General features: G+C 32.8%; 2 protein-coding genes across 3 annotated transcripts in view; one reads left to right on the forward strand and one right to left on the reverse strand.

Moving 5' to 3' along the window:
* Positions 1–852: 852 nt before the first annotated feature.
* LOC112046328 (peptidoglycan-recognition protein SB2) lies at positions 853–10,291 on the forward strand. Of its 2 annotated transcripts, none has more exons than XM_024082940.2 (6): positions 853–1,096; positions 3,179–3,263; positions 5,069–5,299; positions 5,912–6,096; positions 6,516–6,645; positions 7,828–10,291. In XM_024082940.2, the coding sequence occupies exons 2-6, from the start codon at positions 3,248–3,250 to the stop codon at positions 8,010–8,012; spliced, it is 747 nt and encodes a 248-aa protein (XP_023938708.1). In that variant the 5' UTR covers positions 853–1,096; positions 3,179–3,247; the 3' UTR covers positions 8,013–10,291. The 2 variants fall into 2 exon arrangements, with proteins under 2 accessions (XP_023938708.1, XP_023938709.1); XM_024082941.2 differs by lacking the exon at positions 853–1,096 and adding an exon at positions 1,300–1,473.
* A 1,854-nt stretch (positions 10,292–12,145) lies between these two features.
* Positions 12,146–13,873, reverse strand: part of LOC112046329 (uncharacterized) — a gene marked incomplete in the record, with an annotated part of 4,159 nt that continues 2,431 nt past the window's right edge. The window contains 2 exon segments of the mRNA XM_052890738.1: positions 12,146–12,603; positions 13,347–13,565. Of these exon segments, the coding sequence (XP_052746698.1) occupies positions 12,413–12,603; positions 13,347–13,565 (410 nt within the window).

Consider the following 13,873-nt stretch of genomic DNA (forward strand, 5'->3'; position numbering starts at 1 on the left):
CCATCTAGGGGACGACGAGTACCAGATATAATAGCTAGTTACATGAAACATCTCTCTCTGCGCTCGCCCAAACCCCCCGGTGACGCCGTAGTGGTCCCACATGGAGCCATCGGCACTTACTCAACACGAAAAAAAAACCAGAGACGACCGAGAAAAAAAAATTTAAAACACGAAAATTAAAACAATTTCAGAGTCCGCACGGTCGTTAAAATACAGCCGAATCGACAACATGTGAAATCATGATACGCCGACCCCATCTAGCATGGGATTGTACATTACTGTATTTAATTTTTTTATTTATTATTAATTTTATTCTTGGTAAACCGCATTGCCGCAATAATTTTGGCAGGCATTTAAACAATGCAATTCGCATGATTCAGATTTTATAAAATAACAAAGATCTGTCAATGGGTTTCTGATGTAGATTTATATAATATTACATATTATTAAATCGTGAGCTTTTAATATCGCAACCTATGGTATCTATGATATTTTGTTTAACCGTGGGTCGCGTTTAAAAACCGCGCGAAAAGACTGTGGCGCGGCAGTATCGCCAACTTAACCATTGCGAATAATTTGCGTTCGGAATCCAACGAAACCAAAATTTATATCATTTATTACACGTAAATGCATTGATCTATGATTGATGTTTTATATGCGTAAATAATATAAGTATTATCTTTTAGACAATAGAATATATCCTACAAGTATTCACGCGGACAAAGCCGCGGGCTTGTCGTGGGTATCAGCTGTATGTATTAATTTATATGTCTTTGACTTCTTTGAGTGTTTGTCTGTCATCGTATTTGACGTGAAAACAGAGACGTCTGTACAAACTGCAAAGATTAAATTATTATTGTGATTGCGTCTGTGTCTGTCATAATCTGTTCTGCGGTCTGTGGTATACAAAATAAGATTTTTTGACAGAACAAAGAAAATATCTCAATTATTTCAGAAAAAAATAAATGGTTGAAGAACGATGCAGAACACCCTCAATTATCATAAAGATATATTTAACGGACAAAATTACATAACATAATCTGATAACAATAGAATGGAAAAAATATACTACCCACCATAAAAGCAACCATCCTCCGTAAGTTATTAAAAAATTTACCTCAAAGATCCTTTTAGAAAAAAAACTCAAAGTTACTAGTTAAAATTATGCTGCTTGATGTATTTTATAATTCCTAAACGAAACCCTTTTATAAAAATTGAGGGTGAATTGAGAAAAAGTTGACTTAAACTTTTTTTTGTGAAAACGTGGTTTTCGAATGAAAGGTTCTCAAAAAGCGTCACGTTCCATAAATATCTATATCACCTGAATATCTACACCATAAACTTCGTATAAAACTACTAACTACATTCGGTATACTATACCTATTATTTCGACAGTGATTTGCACCTAATTATCAATAAATAGTACAATATATTTAACAAGAAACCACCACCACCAAGAAACTTCCCAGATTGGTTAGTGAGTACATTCAACAATGTGCCCATAATTATTACTTATAGCATAATATTTGTTTTAAAATTTATTTTAAAATGTAAAAAACTTGAAGTATCCTGAACACATTTTCCTGAACACAGGAAATTGTTACATGAAATTTAACATAATTATAATATAATACTATTTACATCAGCATCCATCATCATCATATCAGCCGATGGACGTCCACTGCAGGAAATAGGCCTTCACGATCAAACAAACATCACGATCCTGTGAGGCGCCTGAATCCAGCGATTCCCTGCAACTAGCCTGATATTGTCAGTCAGTCGTCAAATATTTGATACAATTGATACCAAAAGTTATCAACATTTTTTTTTAATTCACCACTATACTTACTTGGACGCCGATATAATTATATTTATAATATAGTTTTTTGTCCAACAGCCTTTGACAGAGTATATAAAGGGCTTTTGGCAAAACTAAAGAAACTTGTACCACATTCTATGTTTTTGTTACTTGTATCTTATCTGGAAAATAGAATATTCAAAGTTATCCAGTGCGAAGCTAGATCCAGTTTCTATATTTACTCAGCAGGTGTACCCCAGGGCTCGGTTCTTGGACCAGTGCTTTATGACATATTTACCTGTGACTTACCACAATCACCCGATGTCACCATTGCAACATATGCTGATGATGCAGCTTCCTTGTCTTGCAACAAAGATGCAAATCAAGCTAGTTTCGTCCTCGAAAATCAAATCAATGCAACACACCTATGGCTTTCTAAATTGCGAATTGTAGCGAGTGCATCAAAATCCCATCATATCACCTTTGCACTATGAAAATCGGTGCCCTTCTGTTAAGCTCAGAAACAAAGACCTGCCTCCAACAACATGTGTCAAGTACTTGGACTTCCATCTGGACCAACATTTGACCTGGAAATACCATATTGATAATAAAAGAAACGAGCTTAACACAAGGGTCAGAAATCTGGTTTGGTTACTTGGCAGACAGTCTACACTGAGACTAAACTACAAATTACTCATATACTGTGCAGTGTTAAAACCTGTCTGGCTTTACGGCATTCAGCTATGGGGCGCGTGCAATAAATCAAATGCAATGCGCATCCAAAGGATACAAAATAACATACTAAGGATTATCACAGATGCAGCTTGGTTCATTTGCAACAATGAAACCCACGAATACCTTGAAATGTCAACTGTCTGTGAGGAAATCAGTAATAACTACAAAAAGCATTAAGAAAGGCTAACGCGACATCCCAATCGCCTCTCTAGCTCATTGGTGGTAGCGCCGCAAATCAAACGCCTGAAGCGAGCTGACATGCTCGATGACTAGGTGACGGCAGAGCTAAGGCTCTCCTGTCAGAAACTGCCCTAAAGTCTCACAACTCAACTGCTTATAGTTTAACGACTGATCTCAGATCCAATGAGAAAAAAAAGAAGGTTTTTGTCAACTAAATCTGTTGGTTTTAAAAAAAATGATTAAATACTGTAACTGATGTTAAATAAACATTGAGACTGTCTTATATGACATACAATCACAACTATTGTTTGGAGAACAAATAAGTTTACATATAACATGGTGTACTCATAGTAAAGTTTCCCTTAATGAATCATTTCTAATGATCTCCTCATTTACAATAATTATTACCTTATTTGTTAGTGTAATTTTACTTTGTTCTGTAATAATATACAATTTTTGTTTCAGATTAATACCTGCTTAACACAGGATAAGATAAAATTATAAACTTGACTAAATATTATAAGTGAGTGAAAGATGCTCAGATCAACAGGTATGAATTCTATATAATTTTTCATGGTGATGTGCATAAAAAGGTTAAAATGGAACCCTTATAGGATCACTGTGTTGCCATTCTGTCTGTCTGTCAACAAATTCAATTACTGAGGTTAAGCAAATATATTACAAATTTGTACAGAACCCTTGGTCACTTTGACTTCAACTCACACTTGTATGGTTAGGTTTCTGAAACTACTTATGTGTGTATACAAACAGAACCGTTATAAAATCACTTGTATCCGTCCATCACAATAAATTTTCTTGGGATCACTGGACCAATTAAGTTGAAATTAATGTACTTATGGAGCAAGATGGAAAGTTAAAAAAAACTTTTAAACTGTGCACATTGTGTGATACACCAAATAAACTAACTTATTAGTCGGATCTCAAATATAATGTTTGTTTAATTAAAAAAAATGTAATTTGAAAATAAATTAGTTTAGTTAGTTATAAGTTATTCAAGAAGTTTTCTACTTGTAGATTTAAAGAAACCCTGAAACAAGTCCATAATCTTTATCTAACATGGTCACTCAATCAATCACTGTGTATCAACCTACATATTGTTTTAAAACTTATGCATCAATATGAATATGATTAGTTTTGTTGAATTGTAATTATTCAAAATTACAATTTTAGGTTGAATTTCAAAAAAACATGATTAGGCATCATTCAGAACCATCTTCTCTCAAGTTGCAAGTTGCAAGTTGCTTGGTTTTTTTTTATAAAGTTTATATTGATCTCAATAGGTAAATCCTGAGTTTATTTTGCTAACCTTTTCCCATAAAACCATTGTAGTAATCTCAATGTTCCAAGGCTGTTACAGTTATGCATAATGAGCAGTAAAGAAGTTTCTAGATTTAGTACTTGTATAGAAGTCCATAAAACCTGTTGTGTTTGAATGTAATGGGCAGAGCAAACTGTAAGTTAATAGTTATATATTTAAAACTAGCGGACCCTATTACTACTACCTACCTTCCCCTACCCCTACCATACCATATCTCCCTGTCAAATTTCATCTTTGTATGTCAAATAATTTTCGAGATTTCGTAAAATAAATAGTATGCTCATAAAAATTGGTTTATTAACTATTAAAACTCATTTTAACATTTAATACGCTGATTAAAACATACACTGTATGAGAAATAGGTATAATAGATAAAAATATTTATAATGGATATATTTAAAATAACACCATGTCATATGATATAGCCATGTTGCTTTGATAATTTTATTAAAACAGATTTAGTTAAATATGGTTTGTGATACAATGTGAGTGTGTTGTGTATAAGTGAACTTTGTTTAAAATATGCCATGATCGAACTTAGACTATATAAATTATGCAGTAATTCATTTTTATTTCATTTTGATAGTATTTTTGAAAATCTTAAATGTAAAATGTTTATTTTGGTGTTAAATTGTATTCATTTCAATTCCTACGACTAAAAGTGCATCAAAACCTATTATGGATAAAATAAAGGAGCCATCAATCATAGTTGATTACTAATGGTTATAGATATAAGAACATGTTGATCATATGCATGTTGACTCAGTATCGTCTTTTTCTTCAAGATTTGCCCCACAAATGTCCTTTGGCTTTTACTTGGAGATAATAACTAACAATAATTCCTCATAAGTACTTTGTAGGTAGGGCAATAAACATGTATAACCTCAATGTTATCACTGGTGAAGTCAATTTGTTATGCAACTCGGGCATTTCGCAACAAGGTCTCAGGGTTGTGGGCTATCAAACCAAATTTTCCGTGTGTAATAAATTATTTAGTATTTTGCATTTGTTCTCAGGCTACGAGGACCTTTACAGTCGCAATATTGACGGGGATGAAAGTCCTATTGACGGGGATGAAAGTCCTCTTGTAACTGAGGAAACATCCCTTCTTACATCAATATCATATCACACAGGACATGAAGTTCGAAGCAACAAATTCACATATTTTATGGTAGGATTGATGTCACTTGTATTTGTTTCTGGAATTGCAATAGGTATTTACCTATTAGTATTACAGAATAATGAAGGTATGTTTTACTAATTTTTATACATGTTATTTTTTTATACTTTTTCCAATTATTATCTCTCTGTCCATTCGTTGAATGTTGTGTGTATTTATTTGTAGTATTTAGTTGAGTGTTAAGGCTCATTAAGCCTGTAGTTTTACTATACATACTATAGCAATACTTCTCAAGTCATGCTTTGTCACAAAGATAAATTCACTTAAAATAGTTGTTTGTGATTTGTTTAAAAAGTGGGTTACTGACTTTAAATAGTCGCAGCATTTAGTATAATTCTTTAATAAAGCACAGGAAATGTAACCATCCAAAATAGTATCTATACTAATGTTATAAAGCTGAAGGGTTTGTTTGTTTGTTTGATTGAACGCCCTAATCTCAGGAGCTATTGGTCCGATTTGAAAAATTCTTTCAGTGTTAGATAGCCCATTTATCGAGGAAGGCTATATTATATCCCCGTATTCCTACGGGAACGGGAACCACGCGGGTGAAACCGCGCGGCGTCAGCTAGTCTTGAAATAAAATCTTATTGCGATAAATGGATTCTAATAAGGGAACACCAGCACTAAGGTTGAACATTGTATAAAACACTTTTAAATTAATTATCTTTCTTTGTTGCAGAAAATATTCTCCCACCGGTAAATAAATGGCCAATTCACCAAGTTAATAAATCTGACTGGGATCCAACACATGTAGATCTTCCTTCAACACAACCATTCCAAGCGAACACTGTTGTTATAGAGCAGACTGATACGAGAGAATGTCGTGATTTGGAATCCTGTCTTGTGCTGCTGAAGGAAATAAAGGTACTATTTTGTTATGCTAATAGTTAAAGCACAATGTTTGTCAACCTCCGGGCTAGGTGGACTGACATCAACCAGATTGTGGGAAGCTGTAGGTGCTGGAAAATCTTACTGTGTAACAACAACTCTTAATTATTTTACTGGTTCAAACAGAAACATTAGCAATCGATGTAATGTAAAATGTAATGAGGATAAAAAATTCAACCACTTTTAAAGTTATATTTGTGAAAACAAACGGTCGGTTTAACATGAAAAAACTTCAAAAATTTCACCCTGTGTTAAATTTTATACATTTTTTATAAAAGTCATGTTTATGTCTGAAGTTAATTTCACAGTATTATTATTATTATAGGCTTTGGCTTTCGACCTTTACATCAACAAATATTACGCTTGTACCTTCCTAAAACTATATATATTTTCAGGCATCATTTAGTGTAAACGATTCCCTGCCATACAACTTCCTTTTGTCAAGCGATGGTACTGCATATGAGGCACTAGGCTGGTCTGGACCACCGCCCTTGTTACCTGAATCTCTAGTCCTATCATTTATAGGTAAGATATATTATCTGTAAAGCAGCGCCGGATTAGCCACTGGGCGGTAGGTAGCATTTGCTACAGGCCCCGCGTTCGAGAAAAAAATATGTAGGTCACTTTTGGTGGGCAATATGGACAAATTTTTTTTTTTTTGCAAACTTCAGTGTCATTCATCAAATGAAAGAGTTTCTTATGAGGATCATTTGAAAATGAAGAGCTTTTGTTTGTTTTGTTTGTTGTTCAAGGATATATACTCATACTGTTCAAGCTTGATACAAACTTGAAACTCCGAAGTAATATACCGAAAATTTAGAAAAAAACAATACAGAATATAGCATCCTATTTGTAGATTTCAGTAAAATCTTAAACCATTAAATATTTAAATATGAAGGTCAATTTTGGGCGGAAAAAATAAATTAGAATGTGTTTTTTTTTAACCTAAAAGGGCCCCCTGTTTAAATTTGCTACAGGCCCCGCGCTAGCTTAATCCGGCACTGCGGAGAAGATATTGTAAACTTTTAATTTTAACTAGCAGACGCCCCGCAGCTTCTCCTGCGTAGTTCCTGTTCCCGTTGGAATGCGATGATAAATATAGTCCATGACACTCACAACTAACTTGGTTTTCTAATGGTAAAAGTAGTTTCAAAATCGGTTTAGTAGATCCAGAGATTACTCCCAATAACCTCACGAACTTTAAATCTTTTTAATATTTATAGACTAGTTTGAAAATACACTAAATATATTATTATACTAGCGGGCGCCCACGACTTCGTCCGCGTGGAAATCAGTTTTTCACAAATGCCGCCGGAACTACGGATTTTTGATGGATGAAAAGTAGCCTATTTGTTAATCCATTGTAAAATCTATTTTCATTCCAAATTTCAGCCAAATCGCCGCAAAATTGACAAAGTTTCATACAAACTTTCATCCCTCATTATATCCCCTTGGGGGTAGAATTGATCAAAATCTTTTCTTAGCAGATGCCTACATCATAAAATCTAATGCATGCGAAATTTCAGCCCGATCCATCCAGTGGTTTGGGCTGATCGCTGATAGATCACTATGTCAGTCAGTCAGTCGCCTTTGAGTTATATATATTTTGATTAAATAATATATATTTAGTGTATTCAAGAAAGTTGTATAGTGGGTATTTAAAGGTAGGTAGGTTGGAATATTAACAGTCGATGTATAATTTTGCAGGTAATTTTACGGATGTTCCACCAGTCGATGAGCAAATGGAACTGGCCAAAAGCCTGATATCAGTTTCGATAAGCAAAGATCTCTTGAATAAAAATTATACTGTTATAGGAAAACGGACGAAAGAAGATCCGAAATTTCTCTTTGAGAAAATAAAAGACATTGAACATTTGTTTACCATTGAATAAAATGTTTCACGTAACTTTCTTGCTGATTGGCGTTTTTTGACGAAGTTTTGTTATACATATTAATTATGAACGAAAGCACTTGGCGCTTATATCATTGTCTTTAACTTTATGTATTTTTTTTCCTTTTCGAACTAGTCTGTTTGTAAATTCCGTGGAATCCAGACGTTTCTATTTCCGGTTCAATTACTTTAGAAATTCAGTTGTCACAAACCTGTTTTCCTGCGTGTTTGTTTATCAAATGAAACAAAAAATTATTCTAAATGTGAAAATTTATTTCACCTAAATTATACAAGAATAAATATTTATAATTTAAATATTGAAAATCGAAATGATGCACGCTTTAAAATATATTTAAAATCATTTATTTTGCTATGTAAGGAAAAAATAATCATCAAGTGATTATAGGAAGCTTTATCTATCAATTATCATCATAGTCGTCGCCGTCATCGTCATCCTTATCATCATCATCATAATCGCGTCATCATTAACACTAAAGTCAGATTGACATTGTTTATGTTCTTCTTTTATGGCGTGCGCGATGCAGTCTTGTCATTGTGCTGGTCCAACATCTTTTATACCTTCCAGCAGAAGTTCTTTCACTTATGCCATCTTGCAGTTTTATTGTTTCTCGTCCCCTGAGCCCGAACCAATTTGATTGAGTTGAGCTCGTTGTGGTAAGGGGGTAAACGAACAACATAAATACTGTGTTGTGCTGTCAAATTGTCTATGATGGATTTACTATATTATGACGATGATTTAATATCGTATTATAGTTTTAAATATAGGTGGGACAAAAGTAGCCCAGCGGCGGTTTTAGGTAAATCGTTTTATATTTTATTTTCATTCGCGTAATTTCCGTTCCCGTACAATAAAGGGATCAATTACAGCCTATAGCTCTCGGAGGTAGTGTAGCTTTTAAACAGTGATAGAATTTTTCAAATAGGTTCAGTAATATCGGAGCCTATTCCATGCAAACAAACAAATATTTTCTAGTTTTTTTCCTACGACATTTCTATCGAATTTGATATTTTGTTAATTGTATTACTTGAAATTGAGATTTATAATTTAATTGAAACTTAAAAGCCTGTATAAATTTTATTTTTAGAATTGAAAGTATAAGTTGAATTTGTCAAATATGTTATGGGATTTGTTTAACATTTTGGAAACACCGGAAATTGAATAAGAAACCCACGAATCAGAAAGAGAAAATCAGAATTCCACGGAATTATTAAACGGACCTATGTAGTATATCTATAATAAATTAAAATACTTCAGAATAATGTTTTCTTCAAACTACTCGTGTCGCGGTACTTGGCGGTTACATTTATATTTTTACTAGACTTCATTACCTTTATATTTTTTTCCTTTTTTGATAAAGTTATATTATAAGTGTTAATTAATTTAGGCATAAAAAATATAACAAAGTATTGTTATTGGCAAAGCGGATATCTAGAAAGTCTTGAGACTCTTTTTAAATAATATAGTGTTAATAGAATAAAATGTTTAGTTATGTTTTTTTGTTATACATACATGATATATGTGAGAATAGAAATAATCGTTATGTAAGGGTAAAGATAAGTTCTCCTTTGCATATTATTAGATAGTCGTTAATTTTGTTTACCTATTATTACATGGCTTATGACTTTGTAGGTGTCATATTATATAATTATATACATATTTCATGACGTTTAAAAATCGTGACAATTAGTCCATAATTGACCCCATTTGCATGTTAGATATACCACATTTTGTAAAGGTAGAAAATGTAAAAAAAAAACTTATTGTCATGAAGCTAAGAATCACATACGAGACTGGAGACATGATTTCTCATTTGTAGAAAATACTAAATAATATATTTTATACTTGGACAATTGAGGGTGTGATCTCTTGAAACCCGATACCTTCCAAAGCCGGCACGGTCCAGACCCTGAAATTCCAGTTGTCACAAACCTTTTTTTCTGCGTATTTATTTTATCAAACTAAACTAAAAATCATTCTTAATATGAAAATTCCGACGATAATGGTTTCCAACGGTACTTACGTTTGGTTGGAGCATTAGTCGACACATTACCAGTTTTCATGTCTGTCTATCGTAATAAAAAGATGACTCGAAAAGCACTTCTGCATTTACTTTGATATCTTTTTAATTAGGTAATAATAATTATTTTTTAAAGTAGGTAACATTAGATAATCTCCTATTTTGTGATACTACGAAGTAACATTAAAATTGTTTAATTAGGTGGTGGGTACGTCTATAATCAATAAAAATATAATTTAGATTACGGTTTTTCTATTTTCCTCTATGTTAGCAGGTATTCCCTATTTTGGAGGTACTGTCCTGTGTGGTTTTTATCACAAGGCCCTGGGTCATAATATAAAAATTAGAGCTTTACTTTCTTCCAATAAGTTGTCAGGTACATACAAATTCCAAGCCTGTCGGCCATTCAGATATAATCGTAAAACTTGAGATGCTGACGCTGACGACTTCTGGCTTTAACAGCATTAACAGCTTTTGTAGTTCTAACAGAGAAAGTTGTTGTATCTGTTGAAACTGATAATAGGTACGATATGAACGTATGGCTTATACCAAGCTTTTGAATTGTCTGGAATACGACCGACGGCTCCAAATGTGCTAGGCGATGTGGTAGGTACATGGATGGATGCAGAAGCAAAAAATCTTATCGCGAGGAATGGAGATCCCCGCTAGGACTCTGTCGCTTATTATGAAACAAGACCTGAAGCTCTGTGTTTGTCGTCGATATACATGACATGCCTCACATGCCCTAAATCAATATTTAAAATCGATCATAGCGCCATCTCTCGCGATACGCAGGTGAAAGGCGCAGAAATTCCTATCAAATTTACCGAAGAACAAATTTTCACTATTGAAGAACACTATAAGCAAAATGATAAAGTGTACTCTGACAGTTCTAAAGAAGTTGCTAAAGTGGTAGGGAAAGTAGATACAGCATGGTCGTTATCCTGCGTCATTGTTGGTTTGGTAGGGCGTGTCTTTTTCATTTTTGTGAAAAAGGAGTAAAAACTTCAGCCAAAGTATCAAGATACAGTTTTGAATCATGTTCTGAAACTAAGGGTTATTGGGGAACAATGCAAGGAACATAATGAATAATATTATTGTATGTTAAACTCTTTATATTTCTCAAATTTTAACAAGTATATGACCAGTAGGTACTTAAACTATTGAGGTATTAACACAAGTTTATAAAAAAAGTTACAAATCATGCAAACAAAAATAAAAAATAAATTTTCATGTACCTACCTAAATATAATTAGATCACAGTACTTAATAGTTCACAAAGCGTCCATTGAAATGACCAACAGTTCATATCTTCGTTATTTTTAAATTAGAAGTTTTATCTGTTTCATTTCATTTCCTATACTAAGTAGTTAATGATCTTAAATTACACAATTTATAGCAACATAAAGGACCTGATATTTCAGGACATCTATCTATTTTATCTTAACATTTATTTATTCTTAACTATTAAACCTGGTATGCAGTTTTCCCATGGGTGCCGGACCATATTATATGACTCTTAAAACAATTATGTTTATAACACTTAGTCCATATGAGATTCCAATGTTTACCACACATACCACTTTTAAAAAAGGTTGAAAGTTGAAAGAAAGTTTGTTAAAAAACCGCTTAAGGCCACAAAGCTAAGAATCACTGACTAAGAATTAAGACTGGAGACACAATTTCTTACAAAATATCAAAAATATGTTTTATACTTCGACAATTGAGGATTTGATACCTTGAAAACCTGCGCAGTAGAGAAAGTAAATAAAGACAATTCAACTTTCAGTACTGAGAATTGTATAACAGTTATTTTGAGTTTAGTATTTTGGGGGTGCACTGCAAGTATTTTGGGGGTGCACTGCAAGTATTTTGGGGGTGCACTGCAAGTAAAATAATTTTTAAATAGTTACTGTTTCAAGTTACACTCACTATAATTTCTAAAATATTATAAAAGGAACTAAAGCACTTAAATTATTTTAATTTGTACAAATGTATAAGAAGATTTAAGGCCCCATCTTACTAGATATGGGCATAAAATTAGTTTATCTCCAACAACTACTCTTTTATAATAAGAAATTCGATTTGATTTGAGGTATGAAATTAACTTAGGTTTACAAATAAAAAGTTACAAATATTGCATGCATTGTAAATAGACAATTAATATTCATGCACCTACCTAAATACGACTAGATCACAGTAACAGTTCACATTGTGCATCGAAATGGCTCATATCTTCAGATTTTTTGGCTTGAAGTCTTTATATATTTCATTTCCTATACTATGAGGTTGTTTATGATCTTAATTTAAAACTTGAAACATAATAATAATGGGATTGTTATTTTAGAACACCTATTATCTTTTACTCTGTTGTATTAAGTTTTAAACAATTCAACTTATGATGCAGTGATCCCACTGGTGCGGGAGCATTCCTAAATTTATGGGCGTAGAATGAAGCCCTTATGCGACACAATATATTTCCCAGATGATTACTTCTTTCTAACATTCTTTTGAGCTGTTTGAGATTCTTCAGTGTTGGATTTGTGCTTTCCACTAAAACAAAATAATACAGTCAACAAAATATATTTAAACTACTTTATAAATGACTAGCAGACGCCCGCATGAAACTTGATATAAACTTTCAACTACCCTACCCTACCCTATCACTTCAATTTTTTTAATTTTTTCTCTGTCATAAGAACCTTCTCCTGACAATAACATACACATAAAAAAAAAATAGTGAAATTGGTCCAGTCGTTCACGCATGACCAAGGGATATATGGATTCATTTTTATATATATCATCATTATCAACTCATATTCGGCTCACTACTAAACACGAGTCTCCTCTCAGAATGAGCTGTGATAGCCCAGTGGATATGACATCTGTCTAACATAAGTGATAGCTCAATAATCTTTTTATATAAAAATTGAACCAACTTTAAAGACAGTTATTTTGGTTTTAACACAAAATTACTAAACTAAATTTCATGAAAATGAAATGGGGCCATTCTGGAAATACACTCTTTCAAACAATTGGTTTTAAATTGGTTAATAAATAATGAAGATATGAGGTAACGAATATTAAAAAAAAAATGTGTCACATTGAGAAGCTCTTCCTTTTTTTAAGTTGGTTAAAAGTGTATTCAATTCAGGTGATGTGGATGACCATTGTAAACTTGGTTTTTTTTCAATTATATTGGATATCTCTCAACATCAATCTTAGTTAGTTACATCACAGTGTAAGATGATAGCAGGCAAAGTTGTCTTGCTGCATTGTAAGACACAAGTACTTACACACATAGTATGAAGACTCATTTTTAAATATTTTCTCTAACTTTACTGAATAACTGTCATCTTCTTTCTTTTCCTTAGTAAAAAACTGTACATACACTGATTGGGTTTTATTTATCATGTGACCAAATGAAAAATACATATCCAAATTTTGGTTTTGCTTCATACTAAAAAGTAATTCATTATTTTTTTGTGCATTTTCTTGATCTAACTTTTTTTGATCTGAAACAAAAATATAACAATAACATCATAATCAATGTAATAAATATGAAGAGCCATGATAGCCCAGTGGGATATGACCTTTGCCTCTGATTCTGGAGGGTGTGAGTTCGATTCCGGTCCAGGGCATGTACCTCCAATTTTTTAGTTGTGTGCATTTTTTAAAAATAAATTAAATATCACATGTCTCAAATGGTGAAAAAAAAAACATTATGAGGAATCCTACCAGAGAACTTTCTTAATTCTCTGTGTGTGAGTGTGAAGTCTGCCAATCTGCATTGGGCCAGCGTGGTAGACACCCTAATCCCTTT

This window comes from Bicyclus anynana, chromosome Z, assembly GCF_947172395.1.
Source record: "Bicyclus anynana chromosome Z, ilBicAnyn1.1, whole genome shotgun sequence".
Classification (NCBI taxonomy): domain Eukaryota; kingdom Metazoa; phylum Arthropoda; class Insecta; order Lepidoptera; family Nymphalidae; genus Bicyclus; species Bicyclus anynana.